General features: G+C 39.8%; 1 protein-coding gene across 2 annotated transcripts in view; it reads left to right on the forward strand.

The window, feature by feature from the left end:
- ESYT2 (extended synaptotagmin 2) overlaps positions 1–22,773 on the forward strand; it is a 133,846-nt gene that overhangs the window by 79,015 nt on the left and 32,058 nt on the right. For both annotated transcript variants that reach the window (XM_045003352.1, XM_045003354.1), the window contains exons 7-12: positions 10,638–10,693; positions 17,434–17,554; positions 18,793–18,969; positions 19,711–19,793; positions 21,114–21,162; positions 21,967–22,056. In XM_045003352.1, coding sequence (XP_044859287.1) covers positions 10,638–10,693; positions 17,434–17,554; positions 18,793–18,969; positions 19,711–19,793; positions 21,114–21,162; positions 21,967–22,056 — 576 coding nt within the window. The remainder of the gene's footprint in view (positions 1–10,637; positions 10,694–17,433; positions 17,555–18,792; positions 18,970–19,710; positions 19,794–21,113; positions 21,163–21,966; positions 22,057–22,773) is intronic.

Raw genomic sequence — 22,773 nt, forward strand, 5'->3', positions numbered from 1 at the left:
CTCATCCAGCCTTCCTCTCAAAGATGGTGTCTCACTTCCATGTCAACTAGGTTATCTTTTTCCCGGTGTTCTGAATCCAAAGCCTCACACAACCAATGAGGAGAGGCGGCTGCACGCTCTAGATGTCACGCCCTTCCGCTGATCGACCCAGGTCTTTATCGCGATAGCTGACGGGATGAAGGTCCTTCCATTGTCCTCTCAGAGGATTTCGAATTGGATCTCCACCTGCATCCGTGCGTGTTGAGTCGGCACAGACTTTGCCTCCACTGATAGTAATCCACTCACTCGAGTGAGTAATCCACTCACTCGATTAGGTCTCAGGCATCTTTGGCTGTCTTCCTGATGCATGTTCCTATCCAGGACATCTGCAGGGCCGTGGCATGGTCTTTAGTACACACGTTCACGATGCATTATGCCATCACCCAGCAAACCAGAGATGGTGCTTGATTTGGCAGAGCTGTGTTGCAATCGTCATGTCCATGAACTCCTACCCGCCTCTGATGATACTGCTAGGGATACCTACAATGGAATGGACATGAGCAAGCACTCGAAGAAGAAAAGAAACCCTTCGTAACTGTTGTTCGTCGAGATGTGTTGCGCATGTCCATTCCATGACCCACCCTTCTTCCCCTCTGTCAGAGTTCCGGCAAGGAGGAACTAAGGGAGTGGGGAGCCAGCAGCGCTCCTTATACTGGCGCATGTGTGCACCACTCCAGAGGGCACTAGAGCTGGTACCCTATGGATACCACTGAGGGAAAAACTTCCAGCACCGGTGCATGTGGCAAGCACACACACCTACAATGGAATGGACATGAGCAACACACCTCGAAGAACAACAGTTACTAAAGGTAACTGTCTTTTTCCTTTATCTCCCCAAAGTCTCTCTTTAAGGCCCCAAAAAGGGATGGTGGAATAATAATTTTGTCCACCAATTAAACCTCTTTTTGGACACTCCAGTTTTGGTTCATTGATTTCTGATCCACTACTTCTCTTTTTTATAAGTCATAATCTTAGCATAGTCCTTGTGTAGTATTAGTAGATCCTTTGTTTAAATTAATGTAGTCTGTCTCTTTCTCGCATCTTTTCTTTAAAAGTTTTATGTAGTGGATCTTTGTGACAATTCATGAACCTTTACCCATTTTTCACCCGTTTGGTAACAATTACAGTAGCTTGCTAGGCCCCAATTACAACAATGTTAATAAAAATGAGGATTTCAGAGGTACTCTGACCATGGTGTCTGATTATGATAGAGGTCATGACAGTTTCACACCTCTTACCACAGAGTTTATTTTTGGAATGTCATTTATTTCAAGCTGTTCATGTTATCAGATGTCATTGGCTATAATTCTATTATATTCAGGCCTTTCCTAACAGTGTATTTCTATGACCTCCAGAACTGTGTGCATCTCAAGTTTGAATGAAACTTACAGAGGCAAGCTCATAGTACATAATACTGTGTGTCACTTTGATCCTACAGACTAACTTTTATACACAGAATCTAGAGTGTAACTGACTAATCATGTGGCAGTAACTTTTTGGAACAGATTCATTATAAAAATAAAAAACACTCCAATCACCAAATGTAATTAATTACCAACAGCTGAATAAAACCCTCAGTTATGGTTTCCAGTGATATACATTTCTCCAACAATCTAGGAGCTAAAAATGAGAAATTTTATAAGCTACAAACATAAGGGATATTTATCAATATTTCTTTTTGCACAGAAGAGCACAAAATGTACCAAATCTTGTTTGAGTGCATTTTTTGCTTACCTATGGTTTTTTTCATTGTGTATTACTTTTGGTCCCTGGCTAGGGTGTAATGCTGAAAAGGAAATCAGAGGGAAAATTAACACTGATATTATTTCATAAATTTATAATTTTTCAGGTCTTCTTAAAATATGAAATAAATCAGCACTTGCTTCTCACTGTAGCCTCAATCCTGCAGTCTTTGTATTTATGAAACTCCTGTTGGCTTCAGTGGGGCTTGCAATGAAGGCCACAGGTTTGGACTTTTAACAAAAAGGCAGTAGTTCTGAGAGATACTTGCAGAAAAATGAATGAGTTGTAAACAATCTGTGGAAATAGTTTGTTCAGGCCTTGAGCAGGACAGTAAAGGGATGTTGGTTCTTTTTCATAGTGTTATCATTATTACATCTAGCGAGATACTCAGTAAACTTCCTGGCAGGATGTTTGGTGTTAAAAAGACAAAAGTTGTCTTCAGAGATGGTAGGAATAAAGGGACTACTGTACAGTTAGTAGTTGAATCTAGAAAAGTAGTTGAGACCAAAGAATACACATTCTGCTTGTCCTGAAGTGTAAATAGTAGTATATTTCTATAGATAACAAAATTCCTGGAGTGAGGCTACAATCATTTCAAAGAGCCATAGCACTCTTCTCTGCTCCTGCAAGCACAATAGCAAAATAAATAAAAATAGCTTCATGAAATACTACTTTGCATGTCTAATGATTCTTATAGAGTTTAGGAAATTAGACTCATCCTGTCAGTGATGGGAAATTGACATTGCCTGAACTGAATGACAAGAATTGAGTAGCAATGATGGGTATAAGTTATATTTAGGAAGCTCTAAACATTGTTGGTTCCTAAAAAAAAAAAAACAACAACAAAAAGCCAAGGTTTTTCCTATATAATCTCAGGTTTGTTCATTTTTGCTGAACACCAAACTTATTTTTTAAAATTTATTTACCAGGGTGGAGCAATTTTAAAATCAAGGTGATCTTAAATTATTGATTTAAAAAGTTATTTAAATTGCATGGTTTTCTTAAAATCAATTTAATGTACATCATGTTGAGTTTTTGGAAACACAATTTTTCAAATTAGCTATTTATTCCAACTTTACATGTAAAATCTGAAATTCTGTTAACTAAGAAACTAAATAAAATAAAATGGGAAGTAAAGAACCACCAACATGTAAATAAAATTTGTTTCTAAATTTTAAAAAATCAATTTAAAATTATTTAACTTTTTAAAAATTGATTTTTTTAATTCTGATTTTTATTAATTCTGGTATTTTCATATTTAGTCATATGGAAACATGAGAGGTAATAGATTATTTAGGTTGCTTTAGGTCTTACTGCACACAGTTAAATGTCAACATCATGAAAGCATGTTTATCAACCTTTTCTTTCAGTAGGAATTTCTCTACCATGACCAACAGAGCTATGTAGCTCATCTCAAAATCATAGGTGGGTTTTCCCATAAACTTTGTTCAATTACAAGTACTGTAGTGGGAAAGCCCTCTTACCTCTTCCTTATATAATAGAACCTCAGAGTTATGACCACCTTGAGAATAGAGGTAATTTGTAACTCTGAAATGTTCATAACTCTGAACAATATGTTATGATTGTTCTTTCAAAAGTTTACAGCTGAACATAGACTACAGTTTTGAAACTTTACTATGCCGAAAAAAATGCTGCTTTTAACCGTCTTAATTTAAATGAAACAAGCACAGAAATAGTTTCCTTATCTTGTCAAAAAGATACCTTTTAACCAATCATCTTAGTAAACCTCTTCATGTAACAAGTCTCATATGAACTTTTTCCCCTTGGGATATTAGGTCCCCAGGTCACCTTAAAGCTTTAGCAAGGGGTTCATAACAAGGTTGGAAAAACCCATTGCCTAGTGTTAATGTGAACAAGTAACTCTACACTGCCTGATGGAATGAATATAATGTCCATCTTTCAGTTTGGCAAGTGTTCCTGTAGTACTACCCTGTTAGCACGATGTAAGTCATCAAGACAAGTAATTTTTTGAGAGATGTCCCTTGACCTTGGCACCACAGAAAAGACTATTAACTTTTTTTTACAGCTGCTTTCCAAAATGAATTGGAACTCTATTGCAAGGTCTGGTTCCACCATACGTTAGTTGGTTTTCAGCACTACCTTTAGTGACATTTCAACTAGTGACTATAACAACTGTCTGGAAGTGATTACCACTCATTGCTGTGAGACAGCAGATTGTTGCTATATTTTAGACTATTCATCAGCAATACAGAAAGTACTGATACCTGTGAATGGGAAGATGTCAGTATTCAGAGTGGAGCTCCAAACACCAATTCAGAGTAGGTCTTTGCTACACACATTTGAAATGTCCCCACTGGCAAAATCTGAAATGTCTCTTGTGCCTCACCTATTCACCATACGTTAATTTGCACCACCCTTTATTCATCTCCGTCAATGTGTCCCCAGTAGCTTTGCCTACTGTTTCCACAGAAACAAGGAGGAGTCTGGTGACACCTTAAAGACTAACAGATTTATTTGGGCATAAGATTTTGTGGGTAAAAAAACTCACTTCTTCAGATGCATGGAGTGAAAGTTACAGATGCAGGCATTATATAATGATAAGAGAAGGGCGTACCTCACAAGTGGAGAACCGGTGTTGACAGTGCCAATTCGATCAGGGTGGATGTAGTCCACTCCAATAATAGATGAGATGTCAATTCCAAGAGAGGTAAAGCTGCTTCTGTAATGAGCCAGCCACTCCCAGTCCCTATTCAAGCCCAAATTAATGGTGTTAAATATGCAAATGAATTTTAGTTCTGCTATTTCTCTTTGAAGTCTGTTTCTGAAGTTTTTTTTTGTTCAAGAATAGTTATAGACTTTTAAATCTGTTATAGAATGTCCAGAGAGGTTGAAGTTTTCACCTACTGACTTTTGTATGTTACCGTTCCTGATGTCGGATTTGTGTCCATTTATTCTTTTACGTAGGGACTGTCCGGTTTGGCCAATGTACATGGCAGCGGGGCATTGCTGGCACATGATGGCATATATAACATTAATAGACGTGCAGGTTAATGAGCCCTTTATGGTGTGGCTGATTTGGTTGGGTCCTCTGATGGTGTCGCTAGAGTAGATATGGGGACAGAGTAGGCAACGAGGTTTGCTACAGGGATTGGTTCCTGGGTTGGTGTTTCTGTGGTGTGATGTGTAGTTGCTGGTGAGTATTTGCTTCAGATTTGGGGGCTGTCTGTAAGTGAGGACTGGCCTGCCTCCCAAGGTCTGTGAGTTAGGGATTGTTTTCTGGGATAGGTTGTAGATCATTGATAATGCGCTGGAGAGGTTTTAGCTGGGGGCTGTATGTGATGGCCAGAGTGGTGTTCTGTTATTTTCCTTGTTGGGCCTGTCCTGTAGTAGGTGATTAATGGGTACCTGTCTCACTCTGTCAATCAGTTTCGTCACTTCCCCTGGTGGGTATTGTAGTTTTAAGAATGCTTGATAAAGATCTTGTAGGTTTTTGTCTCCGTCTGAGGGATTGGAGCAAATGCAGTTGTATCTTAGGGCTTGACTGTAGACAACGGATCGTGTGATGTGTCCTGGATGGAAACTGGAGGCATGTAGGTAAGTATAACGGTCAGTAGGTTTCCGGTATAGGGTGGTGTTTATGTGACCATCGCTTATTTACACTATAGTGTCCAGGAAGTGGATCTCTTGTGTGGACTGGTCCAGGCTGAGGTTGATGGTGGGGTGGAAATTGTTGAAATCCAGGTGGAATTCTTCAAGGGCTTCCTTTCCATGGGTCCATATGATGAAGATGTCATCAATGTAGCACAAATAGAGGAGGGGCGCTAGGGGACGAGAGCTGAGGTAGCGTTGTTCTAAGTCAGCCATAAAAATGTTGGCATACTGTGGGGCCATGCAGGTACCCATAGCAGTATATGTTGTCCCCAAATCTGAAATAGTTGTGGGTGAGGACAAAGTCACAGAGCTCAGCCACCAGGCGTGCTGTGGCCTCATCAGGGATACTGTTCCTGACAGCTTGTAGTCCATCCTCATGTAGAATATTGATGTAAAGCACTTCTGCATCCATGGTGGCCAGGATGGTGTTTCCAGGAAAATCACCAATTCATTGTAGTTTCCTCAGAAAGTCGGTGGTGTCTCAAAGATAGCTGGGAGTGCTGGTAGCATAGGGTCTGAGGAGAGAGTCCAAATAGCCAGATAATCCTGCTGTATGAGTGCCAATGCCTGAGATGATAGGGTGTCCAGGGTTTCCAGGTTTATGGATCTTGGGTAACAGATAGAATACCCCTGGTCGGGGCTCTGGGGGTGTGTCTGTGTAGATTTGTTCCCGTTCTCTATCTGGGAGTTTCTTGAGCAGATGGTGTAGATTCTTTTGGTACTCCTCAGTGGAATCAGAGGATAGTGGCCTGTAGAATGTGGTGTTGGAGAGTTGCCTGGCAGCCTCCTGTTAATAATCCAACCTGTTCATTATAACTACAGCACCTCCTTTGTCAGCCCCTATGTCATCAATTGTTTTGTGCGCAAGCCAGCAAAAGGAATAAAAGTCAAAGAGTTAGGCTGCGGGGAGTTGGGACAGGGAGGGGATGCAGGGGGGTTGGGATGGGGAGGGATGCAATGATGGGGATGCATGGGGTTTGGGACGGGGAGGGATGCAGGGAGGGGAGTGGGGGTGCAGCCCCATTCCCAGCACTCTGAGATGGTGATACATATCTCTAACTCCTGTGTGCAATAATGGGGCGACAGACTGCGGTGCACTGCAGCTCGAGGAGAAGAGGGTCGGGGAGCAGCGGGAGAGGTGTGTGCCACGCGACCCCTTAACAGCTGCCTTCTGAGCTCTCGTGAGTCACACTAGTTCCTCCCCTGCCCTGACCCATCCAATGGGAGCTGCACCTGTGTGGGTGAGTGGGGGGACGGGCAGCACGCAGACCCCTCTTGGCAGGCCCTAAGGCTAGGAGCCGGACGTGCTGGCTGCTTCCCGACCGAGGAGCCGTGCGGCAGCTAGCAGGGAGTCTGCCAGGCCCGGTCAGCACCCGCCAGGATCCCTTTTCAACCGGGTGTTCTGGTCCAAAAGCAGACACTTGGTCACCCTAGGTGCAGAGCAGTGCCATGACTGGATCAAGGTTCCAGAGGTGCCTTCCCCCCCCCACAAGTTCCCATCACAGCCATTGCCTCCACAAGCTTCCCAAGGGTGTAGTTTGGAAGCCACAAACCTCTATCCTCATAGTATCTGAACTCCATCAAATAGTTGGAGCAAGGGTACTGGATGTCAAGAGATCTGGTTTCTCACTACCTTACTGAGAAATTAGGCAAGTTGCTTTGTAGATACAAATGTAGTCCCTCAGTTTTTTCAGTCTATACAACAGTTGTTATACTTACCCACCTTCATAAAACCACATTGAAATCTTCAGATGTCTGGTAGTATGTGAAGGCATAGTCTTGTTTGTTGTTGTTCACTGTTAGCGTAAGTATTCAAAAGGAACTTTCCAGTTAAAGCAAACTGTTGAGATAGATTTGGCTCTTTAAAAAGAATGGCACAAGCTTTGGTTTTGAAATAACAAGATGAATACACGTGAGCCTTTCTGCATAGTTCTAGTAATCATGCATCATAGACAGTTGAAAAAATCAGTCCTTGATATTTGCAGGTAAAGAAACAGCATAATGGTTCAGCCAAAAGGTAGAAAGGAAACAAAAGGCTGTTGTGCCATTTTGCTTAAGCAGTCATATTACCATTTGAGTAGATTTTTTTTTTTACCACTCAACTAATTTTTATGCAATGGATAGAATATTTTTTAGAAAGTAAAAAGGCGATTGTAGCCAAGGAAATTCAATTCTGTCAACTTGTTTACTTATTCAAAACCAATATGAAGCTTTTTCTTGCAAGAGAAGTACAGAGGGAGCTGCTGGCATTGTTTTAATTTTGCTAAACCAAAAAAGGAGTTTCTCTAAATCAAACAATTCAGTTTGTGTGTGTTTACATATTTGAACTTTTAAATGATATGGATTAAATGAATATCAGCCTACAAAGGTATCAGCCATGGACTGCATCATTTGTTCTCATAATACAAGAATAAAGGGACATTAAATGAAATTGAAAGGCAATATGTTTTAAAACTGGTAAAAGAAAATATATTTTGACACGAGGCACAATTAATCCTAAACTCACTGCCACATAATGTCATCGAGGCCAGGACCCTAGTAGGATTCACAAAAGGATTAAGTATTTGAATAAACAATAAGAACATCTACATTTATATAGTAAAAAATAAAAAGGCATATAAACCCTGAAGCTAGATTTAGGGAAGAACTTCTCCCATGGGGGTAATGCATGCCACAAAGAGTTCCGTGCATGAGGGTGTAGCAGGTCAGTCTGATAGCCAGTTGGCCTAGTGCAGTGGTTCTCAAACTTTTGTACTGGTGACCCCTTTCACACAGCAAGCCTCTGAGTATGACCCCCCCTCCTTAGAAATTAAAAACACTTTTTTATATTTAACACTGTTATAAATGCTGGAGGTGAAGTGAGACTTGGGGGTGGGGGTTGACAGCTCATGGTTGTGAGATCAATCCTTGAGGGGGCAGTTTAGGGATCTGGGGCAAAAATCTCTCTGGGGATTGGTCCTGCTTTGAGCAGGGGGTTGGACTAGATGACCTCCTGAGGTCCCGTCCAACACTGATATTCTATGTAATAACCCCGTGACCTCTTAAGGGGTCACGACCCCCCAGTTTGAGAGCCCCTGTCCTAGTGGTCAGGCAGTGGCTCCACATTTCTTTCTGGTCTGGTCATTCTAGACATGGCTCTGGCTGATTCGTATGTGGCAGGCCTCAATCTCTCCTGAGTATTTCTTCTATTCCCCTCAGGGTTCTGTCACAATAGAGGTACGGGAGAGTAAGGTAGGGGACCCAAGGCTTTCAACTCCACTGGATCCCTCCTGACCTAGGGCCCCATAGGGGCATTGCAGTGTTTGGACCACTTGCTGGTCCACCCCAAATTATACTCCCCTCCGGTCACTTCCTATCAGCCTGTGGCTCCTCTGGGGCATTGTCATGGGCTCAGGAGTATCAGGTTAGTCTGTCAGTGGGACAAGATCTTGTTTTACTCAGTCTCTTGTGAGTTTACAGCTCCTAAAGAAGGGGGAGCTGAATCCGGATCATCATATCCAGAGTAGCTTTAGCAATGCTGCAGCCAGTCATTTCACAGCTCCAGGCTCCTTTCAAAGCTTCACAGTCTCACTTCCTGGTGCCGTTACCTGCTCAGTTTAGAGCACCAGATCCTTTTAATTATCCCTCCCTCCTCCCTAGCCCAGTACTGCTCTATGCCATGCTCAGGTTTAGTGTGCAATCTGCGAACTCCATCACAGAGGTTCACCTTGTAAATTGAGGTGATGCATTTACAAACATTGTTCTAGTATGTCACTAGCCAACTGAGAAGGAGAGATACTAACAAATAGAGCAGAAAGCCTGAAGAAAGGAGGAGTTCACTTTCTGAACATAGTTTTCAAGAGGTTTATGAGTGATTTTTTCATTGTCCAGTGAATTACAGTAGAACCTTAGAGTTACAAAGACCAGAGTTATGAATTGACCAGCCAACCACACACCTCATTTGGAACCAGAAATACACAATCAGGCTGTAGCAGAGAGGGGCGGGGGGAAGCAAAGACATTACAATACTGTGTTAAACATAAACTACTAAAAAAAAGGGAAAGCAGCATTTTTTCTTCTGCATAGTAAAGTTTCAAAGCTGTATTAAGTCAGTGTTCAGTTGTAAACTTTTGAAAGAACAACCATAACATTTTGTTCAGCTTTACAAACATTTCAGAGTTACGAACAACTCCCTGAGTTTTTCATTATCTAGAGCAGTGGCTCTTAACCTGGGGTGCACGCACCCCTTTGGGGTGCGAGATGCCCTTCCTGGGGGTGCGAGACATGCCACATTTTTTTTTAGAAAGTAAATCATCAAAAACACAAATTAAGCACACACACGTAAGTACAACTACTTTGTTTCATCAAACCTATGTATTTATTATTATTATACATTTTTTAACGATTACTGTAATATACAAACAAAAATATATCTAGGTTTAAAGAACTGACCTACTTCAATGATTTTTGATAAGGGGTGTGAGAACATATTTTGAGATCCAAAGGGGTGCAGGCTACAGTAAAGATTAAGAACCACTGATCTAGAGGTAAATGAAAAATGATGGCTGACTCCAGTAATAGGTTATAGTTGATACTGAGTCCACTGAGGAGACTTGTTTTATTTGTAGACACAATACTGTTGTGTCTTTCATTAGTCACTTTGTCAAGAAGTATGTGCAGAGTGAAAGTATGAATATTTGACCAAAGGAGAAAACCACTGTTTATAGCACCAACCTTATTACACAGGCGGGCACAACCTTCTGTAGGCCAAACAGATTCTGCATATTTTAATAAGATTTAAAGTCACCTGTATTAATTTATATTTTAAGTTCAGATTGTTTGTATGTATTTAGATAGGTTGTTTCTATGTATAGTGTTGTCTGTTTACACATGTGTACACTAAAATGATGTAAACATGATGACAAAACGGTAATGAATTGGTTGTTATAGTGTGTTGAAGTAGGCCACGGGCCTTATGAAATGCTCTGGTGGGCTGCAGGTTGGGCACTCCTGGGTTATAGTAATATGTTGTTGGTTTGGAATGTCTAGAACCCTCCTGATACTGTATGTGTACACTTCATATTGAGAGATTAATGATAGGATCAGTGTATTTTTTAGTTTAAAAACAATAGCTTCCTGGAAGCTAGCTATCAGCTTAACACCTATCAAAATGCTTATTTTGTCAGCTTTGTTTCTTCAGCACTGGGAACTCTGAGCAACTTTTTTTTCTCTCCTGTTTACAGCTTCTGGAAATTAATTGGACAGGACTGACCAATCTTCTGGATGTTCCAGGACTGAAGTAAGCATAATAAAAGTCACCGTGTCTCTTTTGCCTTCTTGTCCATCTCCTCAAAAAAAGTGTGTGTGGAAGAGGCAGAAAGTGAGAAAATCTAAAATATCCTGGTTAGATCTGAAACCAGCTAAATATGTAGGTTAAATGTCTTATGGCCCATTGCCACTTAATATTCCATTTAGAGTATGTAGAAATTATATAACAATGAGGATTTAATGATAAAAAATTATAGTAGTATAAGAAAGGGTTGTGTCTACAAGAGCTGGCTGAAAATTTTCCAGCAAAACCGTTTTCAGTCACTTTATTCACAGGACTGGGATCCCTAAGTGCTGACATGGAATGCTGCTGGGGAGCTGGGCAGCTGATCCCATTACCTCCCATTCATTTAAAAAAAATAAAGAAAAAGTATTTATACGAATTTCAGTTACTGAGGTTTAAAATAATCCATGATTATGGTCTGCCTGTTTAAAATTCAGTAATATGGGGGAAAAGGGTATTCTCATAGCTGTTAGTTTCAAAGATGTTCATGATTATTTTTTCCTCATTTGAAGTGTTCAGTTTCCTTCCTTTCAAAACTTTCTTGGGATCCTGCACTGTATTAAGTGGTGACCAAATGAAGTGATGAAGGAATATTGCTTTGTATTTGAAAACAGAAAAAACACGTTGACTTGGGTTTCATGACTCTTTGTGATATTAAAGGATAAAAATTCTTCATGAAATAAAGAATTGGGAGAGGGGGGAAAATGCTGTAATATAAGGGCTATGATACTAACTAGGATAATACCATTAATTCCTTCACATTAAAGTTATCCATGTTTAGCCAGGGCTTTAAACTGTTGTAATATTGGAACAAGACTAATGAGAGGAATGAGTTTGATTCAGACATTTGGGATCAAATTAGAAGACTGGCAGGCCAATCACAAAAGCCAAAGTTATCAAACTTAAGTTTGATACCTGAAAATAAGATGCTTAAATTCTCAAGTGTTACTTGATTCCAAAATCGTTTTGGTAACCTTGGATAAAGGAATGAGATGAAAATCCTTCATTACTCAAAATTATGACTAAAACGTCACTTAAAGATCTTTGAAGTTGTTGTGTGAAATCCTAGCTGAACAAATTGAAATTACAATTGCATTAGAATAAATTAGGATAATGGTTGCCTAATTGCTTTTGTTTAGAGCCCACTTTGTTTAGAGCCCACTGACTCTTTGAGGAAAGACATCCTCTGGCAAAACAGAAAATTATGTACTTCTAGACTATAGCCTTTGAGTAATCTTTTGCTGTTGTCAGCTAATAAAACTGATTAAGATATCAGCAACATTTAGGCCCACTAAACTTTAGGGATTCTTCTCTCTCTGTAGATATATACTGTTTGCTTGGAAAACAAAGACCTAAAATGTAAATAAAACTGTGTAAGTTTGCCAAAGTCAAAAACTCAGTAACAGTTACCATAGCACCCTCAATTTGGCCACACATCTACATAATGTGTGCAGCGTGGGCGAGGTGGAGTTGCTGTGGAAACTAAAACTGAATTGACTCGTGTTTACTTTCACCGGTAACACTTTAGAGCTCTATTGGCATTTATTTTCTTTGATTTGGGAAGATGGACATTCAAAACAGATCTTATTTAGCCATTGTAACCAGTGGTGAATAAGATGTTGCTGCTTGCAAGGAAGGACATAAAGTCTCCCATTGACCATCTAATTCTTGCTTGTGGCTCTGGCAGTTATATCAGCTGTTTAAAATTTTTGTTTAAATGAAGGGAAAATAATTTTATTTTGAAACAATATTTGAAGTGTTTATCTTAAGTAATAACTTTAGCTTTTTATCCCTAAATTGCTTCAACATTTTTTGTCACATGCTAGCAGGGATTGGGACTAACTTTGATGCTCCTCTCCTGCAATACGTAAGGGGCGCATTAATTGAGAGTTCAAGGGAAACTTGTATTATTTTAAACTGGAAGGAAACATATTTGAAACTGATAAAAAGAAATATCTGATTTTACAAAATATAATTAACTTATAATACAAATTGCCACAAGACCTCACTGAAGCCATGAGCTTAGTAGAATTCAATGTTTACATGGATACAGAATACCCACAGTTATGTTAGAGAGGATGGTAAGAACTTTGTAATGTAAGTGACATAAACATTTATACTTCAGGGCACTAGTGAACCATTAACTGACAGGGATTAGGAGAACGCTTCACTTTTGGGCAAAATACTCCATAATTGTCCAGTATGTGTTTTCTTGCACCACCCTGAAGCATCTGATAGTGGCCAGCATCAGGGGGCTGGATAGATCACTGATCTGATGCAGTTTTTCAATTCTAATGTTCCTCTAACAGTTGTTTGCTAACAGGTGCCATAGTTACCAGAGTTATTTCTTATTTGAGGTGTAGGAGGAAACGGGGGAATCACAGATATAAACGGTGTGTGGTGTCTGACTGCTAACAAATAACTGACTTAGTAGCAACTACTGTATATCAGCCTTCTGTACAAAGTTGAAAATGTTTTAGTAAACAGTGTCATTTTCTCTATAGTCTGCAGCAATATAATATTTAGAAGAAAACGGTTCTTTCTTGAAAGAAGACTTGATAGCATTTTCGCTTTACTAGACACACCTCGTCTTGGAGTGAAAAAATGTAGCAATTCTAGTTTTGTCACAGTCCAGCTGTCCCAAACTCAGGATATTAAATATTTGAGGTTAACTGGTAAAGCTCCACCCATTACAATAAGCTCTGTAACTACAGGCCCCTGTTGCTGTCTCATTATGTGTTTATTTTGCTGGTTTTCACTTGAGCTGTAAAACCTATCATTATTGGCTAAAGTGTCACAAATATCTAGTTTTAGGCTTTTTACTTGCCATATTTTGATTCCTCTATTTGATTCCATACACACACTAAAGATAACATTTTCCTAAGAGTTTAAAATATTTTGAAGACCCAAAACTATCAGCTGAGTATTTTGGTGAGAAAAATTTGACACTACCAGTTTCATTAAGTGACCACTTCTAGGGCTTGGTAGTGAAGTTTCAGGGAAGGTTTGGGAGTGGTGCCTTCTGCCAGCTCCATGTTTCCCTGAGCTAACATGCTCTTTCAGAGATGAATGGGAGTCAGGAGGAGGAGGCCTTCAAAGCAAATTTGTAGCATTCAGGTTCAATGCCTTACCCAATGGTCAAACTACAGGTAATATGTTGATTTTGTTATCAGCCTCTCTTTTCAGAGGTTTATCACATACCAGCAAATACTCTTCCCAAAATGAAACTTTAATATGCCTCGTTGCAACATTCCCATCTTACTTGTTTCTTTACGTAAGAGTTTATTCATGTGTTAAAAATGTTGGTTTACTGCCTAAAAACATTTTAAACTTTCAGCTAACTCAAAACTGGTTTAGTCTGTTTTAAACAAAAAACAAAAAGAAAAAATCAAAGCAAAGACAATAATACGAAAAGGAGTTTAAATATCCAGGAATTGTAGTACCTATATAACCTCCACACCACTTAGGTGTGGTGCTCTGTCCCATCTAGTGGCACCAAGACCACTTAGAGATTAAGGAGTGTGCTACAGCCTTAGCTAAAAGGCATGTGGGTTTTAGCTCATGCATTTAGCTCCAGAGAGCCCAAGTGCTATCCCACCCCCTGACAAGTGTAATCGGTGTTACACCTAGGTACTGTTTTCTCTCTTCAGATAAAATAAAACTTTCTGACAGTACAACTTGCATTTGGATTTGAATGCGTCAGCAAAACTCTATGCAGTTCTGAGGGATATATATGTAGGAGTAGGTGTGTTTTGTGCTAGTGAAGGATGGCAAGGACAATTTAAGATAATGGTGACCAAACTGACCACTGTCGTATATGTGCATCCAGAGAGTGGTAGGCGAGTGCTGTTTTATTACAGCAGGGTGCATATTTTAGTAGAGACCCAGATTGAGGCACAAAATATGTCTTGTGATTAGGGCCTTGTCAACACTTAAGAATAACCCCAGTTCAGCAATTGGTGGGGCCTGGGCTGTACTCTTCTTGTGCCGATAAGGGGAACCAAGAATTCACCTATCAGGTAGTTCAATCAGTGCAAACGCTGGCTTGCCCTTGTCTACACTTAGCAGTCAGCACTTATTCTGCTATACCAATTGCTGAATCAGGGTTACATCTGAGTGCAGAAGAGACCTTAAACAAATTGTCCATGTTGTATATCCTGTTGTGAGGAGTCCAGAACATTTGCTGATATTTATTATCCTAAGTCCTATCTACACTGAAATTTCAAAATAGCACCTTTAAAATGTGTGGCTTCACTGGCAAAATCAAATCTGTAGTTCGCCACTGGCACAGCTGAACCAGCTGTAGCAATAATTGAAGCTGTTTAGAGAGGGCTCAGGTATGTTTCACTATGTTATCTAACCGTGGTTACAAACTCCTAAACCTCCCTATGGTGCTGCTACCACTCGCACTGTACCAGTAGTGAAATACATGTCCAATTTTTACAAGTGTAGACAGTACAACCAGACAGTGTTGTTTCTCTAGAAATGTGCTAATATTGTTTCAGAGCTCAGTTCAGACTCTATCTTACTATTTTTCTCATTGGCATTGCTCAGGAGAAATAAGATTTTGTTAATGATTCCTAACGAGTATGATTTTAGCGCCCTTCTCTGTTCACTGCAGGCTATACTTCACTCTCACTGCACACATTTTTTCTTTGTTCATTTTGTTTTTAATTTAAACCCTCCTAATTTCTTTGAATGCATGCAAAGATAGCTTGTTTTGTAAAAGTACAACACAGCCTAGCTTTCCAAAGCCGAGTTGAATGATTAAAATAATCACATTTAAAAACTAAAATGCACAACGGTGAACATCTGCTTCATCAATATGTAATGAAGGTAACAGACCTTGTACTTTATTCAGTAGCCTTTTTTCCTGGATGATGGTTAGAGGCATAAGAACGGCCCTACTGGCCCATCTAGCTCAGTATCCTGTCTTCTGACAGTGGCCTGTGCTAAGTGCCCCAGAGGGAATGAACAGAACAGATAATCATCAAGTGATCCATCCCCAGTCGCTCATTCCCAGCTTCTGGCAAACAGAGGCTAGGGACACCCCATTCCTGCCTATCCTGGCTAATAACCATTGAAGGATGAATTTATCTAGTTCTTTTTTGAACCCTGTTATGGTCTTGGCCTTCACAACATCCTCTGGCAAGGAGTTCCACAGGTTGACTGTGCATTGTGTGAAGAAATACTTCCTTTTGTTTGTTTTAAACCTGCTGCCTATTAATTTCATTTGGTGACCCATAGTTCTTGTGTTATGAGAAGTAGTAAACAACACTTCCTTATCTACTTTCTCTACTCCAGTCATGATTTTATAGGCCTCAATCATATCTCCCCTTAGCCGTCTCTTTTCCAAGCTGAAAAGTCCCAGTCTTATTAATCTGTCCTCATAAGGAAGCCATTCCATACCCCAGGATTAATTACACTTGTTGAGGGAAAAGCAGAATGTATAGCTAGAGAATCTTTCCATTATTTTACATCTGCTGCTTCCACCTGGTGGCCATTCGGGGTGAAAATGCTGGATGGCTTAAAATTAAGGCTACAATTTAGTCATGGGTATTTTTAGTAAAAGTCGTGGATAGGTCACAGGCAATAAACAAAAATTCACGGCTATAACCTGTCCATGACTTATACTAAAAATACCTGTGATTAAATCTTGGGTGTGTGGGGGGAACCGCTTCTGGGTGGGGAGGTGCCCAGGGCTAGCAGTACCAGCTGCCGGGGACCGCGGTCCACGCTGCTCTGACTAGTCGCCTGGGGACCGCTGCCGGGGCCAGTGGACCGCAGCTGCCAGGACCGCACATCGCAGTTGCTTCCATCGGCTGCCCAGGGTCCGCTCCCAGGAGCTGCGGACCATGGCTGCACCAGCTGTCTCAGGACCACTGCCGGGGGCGGCCACTGGAGCAGCGGCTGGTGTGGCTGTCCCCAGGGTTCACCTGAGTAGCTGGTCCCAGAGTCAGCTGCTTGGGTGGCCCTGGGGTCAGCCACACAGGTCCCTGCAGAAGTCACTGAGGTCATGGAATCCGTGACTTCTACAACCTCTGTGACAGACGTGAAGCCCTACTTAAAATCCAGATAAATTAGAGGAAAAAAATCTATACAGTTTCCACAGAAGAAAATGTGCCCTGTAGCCAAAAAAATTGGCATGTACACATGCAGCTTAATTGGTGAATAATATAAAGGGCAAAATGTTGATTGTTACAAAGTTCCTGTACAATGCTGTGCAATAAAGAGAAAAAACACACCTCTCTATCCTTATCTCCTCTGCACAGAATATGCAGACATGTTATTTCTATGCTGTAAGATGTAAAGCCCACTCCCTTCTCACTGAGGATGTTGCCCATATACGTGAAAACTTTAGTAAGGACTCAAAACCTACTCTCCTAAAGTAGTCTTACTGGCAGGTCTTTGGAGCTGTGCTCCAGCTCCACTCCCACTCCAGGCAAAAACCTGCAGCTCCATTGCTCTGGAGCTGCTCCGCGCTCCAGCTCCAGGCTCCACTCCAAAGCCCTGCTTACTACAGCATTTTTGCTTATTGTCCTGTAGTATGTTAGTATTGTAAGGATAATTCTAGATCTGCTAAGAACTTCTATTATGAAGATGATTGCAAGGGGTCATGCTCAAACAACTACAGTATGTTAATGTCTCATGAACATGTCTTTGAGATCTTTCATCTTGTTAGTTAATTGATATTTTTTATCCAACAGTGGTTTATCGGATACCATAATGTTGGATATAATATCCAACTACTTGGTGCTTCCAAATCGAATCACAGTCCCTCTTGTGAGCGAAGTACAGATTGCCCAGTTGCGGTTCCCTATACCAAAGGTAAGCATTTTTTGTATTATAAAATAAATTGGTATTAATATATCAATTGAGTATAGTATTGATGTTTTTCAAAATATACCAGTACCTATATGTGTGTGCGTGTGTGTGTGTGTCTGTATAGAACATTACAGCTTACTCTGAATGCGGTCATATTGTTTATATTGAGGATCCGTTTATAAAGTGTTTATAAATGATAGCTGTAAGTGTGACACCAAGTCCATTACCTTCTGCATTGGCAGAACCTTCTCCTCCACTAACCAAAGAGTATGGTTAGATGTTTAGACCAAAGCCCCAGATGGGTGTTTTTATTTAAAAAAAATAAAATAAAATTAACTATTAAATTTTAAATAGCATTTGTGGGCAGGTGTGCTGCTGCGGGAATGCACTACCTTAATTTCCCCCAATGGGTTGTCAGTAAGTTTAGCATGGTTTTAATTAATTGAACAGCCACTCCGCCTCCAGCCCCCTCCCCCTTCTCAGGGTCTCGTTTATTAATGGGAAGTTCAACACAGACACAAGAAAGACCTTCACCCAGGCTTCTTAGACTCAGATGGAGTATTCCCTCCTGCTATCAGTCCCATGTCCAGATCCTTTACCTGGGAGTCACTCTCAATGCTGATTCCTCCCTAGGAACAAGGGCCTTCCCTGCTGTGACTTCAGCTGTTCTCTAGGCAGCACTCAGCTCTTCACAGTCCGGCCTCCTGCAGCTATCTGGGAGGTCCCTCCTGACGCTCCTTTCCCTGGTAGTTTTCCTGCTTTCTACCCTGGAAGCTTGCCTCCTCACAAGTTGTCTTTCTCTTCCTAACTGAGCTCTGGTAGTCTTTTATCAGGTCTTGGTCCTTGTTTGCTATTTAGCTGCCAGCCAGTCACCTCGTGGTTAATTACTTACAGGTGGACTGAGATGAGCTGGTTCTCCTTAAAAAGGCTCACCACAGATAGATTTGGTCATCTCTTCCCCTTAGAGGAGCCAGCAACTCTGTGACACCTGTGTTTGCAAAAAGTGCCATTAGCATTTGAATTACCTTGTCTTTGAAGACCTCAATTGAAGGAAGTCAGATACCGTAGATTAAAGTTATTACTATAAAATGTTTGGAAATACAAACTAGTATTCAACATTAAACACAAATATAGTCTCAAAATAGCGAGGGAATGTTTTAAAAGGATTTACAGAAACTGCTTTTGAGAATATTAATGATATATTTCTAGATCACTAAGTAAACACTTCTTCATTTTCTCAGGGTGTTCTAAGGATACACTTTATTGAAGCTCAGGATCTGGAAGGGAAAGATACTTATCTAAAAGGAATGGTCAAGGGAAAGTCAGATCCTTATGGAATCATTCGTGTTGGCAACCAAATCTTCCAAAGCAAGGTCATCAAAGAAAATCTCAATCCAAAGTGGAATGAAGTGTATGAGGTACAATCTGCCAGAGTTTGCATTGCACGATTTAAAATAGTTTTCCAATATGAGTCACTTTGTTCTGGTCAGTGGAAAATATTAGGGAGATTTCACAGATAAACTTCTGGATGTGTCTCCTGCTAAAATACCAGTTATTGATACACAAATGGTCTATTGATTTAAGGTGTAGCTTTCTTTAGTCTGGGGTTAGTCCCAATATTTCTGAAGACAAATTCTAGGCATGCTATCAAAACATTAATATATAGAGTATGAATGTCAGAGTGGGCTAGATGCATCCTATTCCTTTAACGGAAGATCTGTCATTAAATTTTGCCATCATCACACATAAATCATGAGATTTTTATCTCATTTAACAGAAAAATAAAATATTAAACCAAATCACAGTGCAGTAACATACCTATTTCCACCTACAGGAACATACATATAGAGTTAATTAAAATAAGTGAATCTTTCTAAAGTCAGGAAGTGCTGTGTTAAGTCTAAAACTTCATCCTAGCACTGTTATTTCTAGATAATGTTACTGATACATTATAATGCATCTAGTTTTCAGCATTTGGATGCTAAAATCACTTAAATAGTTGACTTGGTCCCCAAATTCAGATTAAATATTTATTATTGCATTTTCTTTGTGTGGTGACAAATGCAAAGTGGTTCATAATGTTTCGCTATTGTTTTGCTATAGTAATACCGACTAGGTAATCTCGCCTGTCTATCTGCTAATAACTACTATACTCCTAGGCCTTAGTGTATGAACATCCTGGACAGGAGCTGGAGATTGAGCTCTTTGATGAAGATCCAGACAAAGATGACTTTCTGGGAAGGTAAATACAACAGGAATAGCTATTGTTAACTATGGCCAAAGAAATGAAATATTCTGAAGTACTCAGCTGGAATTTCATAGAATCATAGAATCTCAGGGTTGGAAGGGACCTCAGGAGGTCATCTAGTCCAACCCCCTGCTCAAAGCAGGACCAAACCCAACTAAATCATCCCAGCATATATTGAGGTTTGCTATAAAATAAAATTTAAAAATAACTTATCTTTTAAAAAAATTGTAAATAAGCAAATAGAAGAATTCCCTAATTCCCTGGATATATATTCTGGAATCCCAAACATATATGTTACTATTGAGTACTGTTCTGTAGATAAAATTGATCTCTACTTGCATACGAAAACACTTTAAAAGAAGTGAATTAATTCTTAAGCAGTCTAACATTTTGTACAAGTTTATGATGATACGTACTTTTTCTCTTCCAATTTAAAACTTCAAAAATTTGTAGAAATGGAAACATTTACAGAAAAGTTGTTAATGTTTCCAATAAAATTATTGTTTTAAAGTAGTGTTATAAAAATGGTACACCAGGCAATTTTTTAAATATTCTTTCTAAAAATGTCTATCTCTGGACTGAAAAAATTAAATGCTTGATGGAAATAGATATAACATTGCAAAGTCAAACGTGTGTGTGTGTGTGTGTGTAATTTCCTTGCAGACAAAGTAAGGATAGCTTCAAATGACAGAATAACTGCCCTTTTTTTCATTGTAAGCAGAGTTTGAAAAGAATCCTTGACACTTTACATGTCTAAGAACTAACCCTGATAGACTGTTTGAAAAATACCTGAACTGCTACATCTTCCCCAACAAAATGCTTATCCACTGCCCCTCCCCACCAAAAAATGTTTTTGTCCCACAATCAATTCCATCCCTCCTCCTTCAAATAATTCTGCCATCTTACCTCTTACAAGGCTCCCTGACTTCCCTTTGCTATGTTAAAGGAGTAGCAGTGCTTGGCCATTCTGCTACTTTTCTCCCAGCTCCTCTCTTGAGAAGGAACCTGCTGCACACAGGTGCTGACTTTCATTTTTCTTGGTGGGTGCTCCACCCCTGCTCTGCTCCAAGACCCCCCCCACCTCACTCTGCCCCTTCCCCGGAGTGCCTCCTGCCCACTGCCAAACAGCTGATCGGCAGGTGGCTGGTGGGTGCTGAGCACCCACTATTTTTTTTTCATGGGTGCTCCAGCTCCAGAGTACCCACGAAGTCAGCGCCTATGCTGCTGCAAAATTATACTTGCCAGGATAAATGGGTTTTTCAAGTCCTGTGCTAGGCTTTGTGATTCCCCTCTAAAGTGTTTTTGTTCTTTTAGTCTAATGATAGATCTAACTGAAGTTGAGAAGGAACGCCTCCTAGATGAGGTAAGTCTGTCACTTTTTGATAGGAAAACTCTTGCTGTGTACTCACTTGTTTGCCCTTTTTTTCCCCCACGGCAATCAGTCCTGCAGTCCTTACATGAGTGAACTCTAGTGGCATGTTCCATGGTTTAGTCCCATGGATTATAGCTGTTAAAGACTTCATTGGGATTAGTCAAAGGAGTGAGTGGTTTGGATCAGTGAAAGTGTCAGGAAGAGGGCCTTCACTTTGTATCACACCATGCCTAAGGTTGCCAGCATATGCAAGCAGGAATTAAGCATCAAAAGGATTGACATATTTTTTGGCGATTTGGTCTTTGTAAAAAGTAAAAGCTCAGTAGAATAGTTTCTTTTGCCTAGATGAAGTACTATTAGACCCATCAAACTAATTAAAGTAACACCTGTTATACGGTTTTGATCATGGAATGGAACTTTGTGTCATACAGCAGTCTTATGGATTTAATGTAACATTATATTGTATTTGTAATTCACAGACTTCTTTTAAAATTTTTTGAAGAATTATCCCCATGATTTATAGCATTTTGTGCCACAAGAAATTGGGACTGCATGACTAGCCAATTTATGTTATGGAGCTGACCAGTTGTATTATATCTTAGTCATTTATGTAATGGAGCACATAACATCTCTGAATCCTTTTACCTTTCAGACTCTGCAGATTAGAGCTCTACTTGATTTATTCTAGTTTACAATTTTAAAAAAATCAATTAGCCAGTTGTAATGATAGCTGTTCATGTAATGGTGAACTCTTAGCTATTTATTATTATTTTGCTTAATTTGCTTTGTTTGCAGTGGTTCACTTTGGATGAGGTCTCCAAAGGAAAATTGCACTTAAAACTGGAATGGCTCACATTGATGCCAACTGCTGAGAATCTTGACAAGGTATTAAAGTCTGAAGCAAGTTCCTTTATCCTAATCACACTGCCTCTTCTTTCTTTGTTAACATTTTAAATGTTCCAGTTCTCTAAATATAATAAGATTGGGAAAACTTGTAGTGTTACTCCTGTAGATACAGTTTTAGAAACTTTCAGACCAGTCAGATGTGTCTGTGACCCAGACTGCATCTGTGACATTGTAGCAGCATTACTAAAAATCATGGGACAATGGTTAAAGGAAAACAATAGCTTTGTGAGATTTAGTTGCCTTGTAGCACCAGGCAACTAATTTAGTTCTTTATGGATTTATTTTTACATAGAAATTATACTATTTTGGGGAATTAAAAGTGCTTTGAAGCTTTGTGGAAATATGAGATCTTTAAATATACATTGCTAATTAAAAACTTCTCGCTGATGGAATTCAGTTTTAGAAGAGTGCATAGTAGCAGCTTCAAAGTTCCTAATAATCCTTAAAGGCTGAACATTCAGCTTTTTTTAAAGAGCATATTTTTAAAAACAGATATGAAGACTGCACCAGGATCCCTGCATATAGTACGTAAAGACATTTATGGATTTTGAGCGTTCAGTATCCTGATATATTAACACAATGGAAATTCTTAACAGATACAATCAATATGTTTAATGGTGCTCAGTTCCTACGTTATGTAGCATATGGGCATAGCTTGGTTAATAATGAACCTAGCTTTAAGGCAAAGTCTCCAGA

The sequence above is a fragment of the Mauremys mutica genome, chromosome 2 (assembly GCF_020497125.1).
Source record: "Mauremys mutica isolate MM-2020 ecotype Southern chromosome 2, ASM2049712v1, whole genome shotgun sequence".
NCBI lineage: Eukaryota > Metazoa > Chordata > Testudines > Geoemydidae > Mauremys > Mauremys mutica.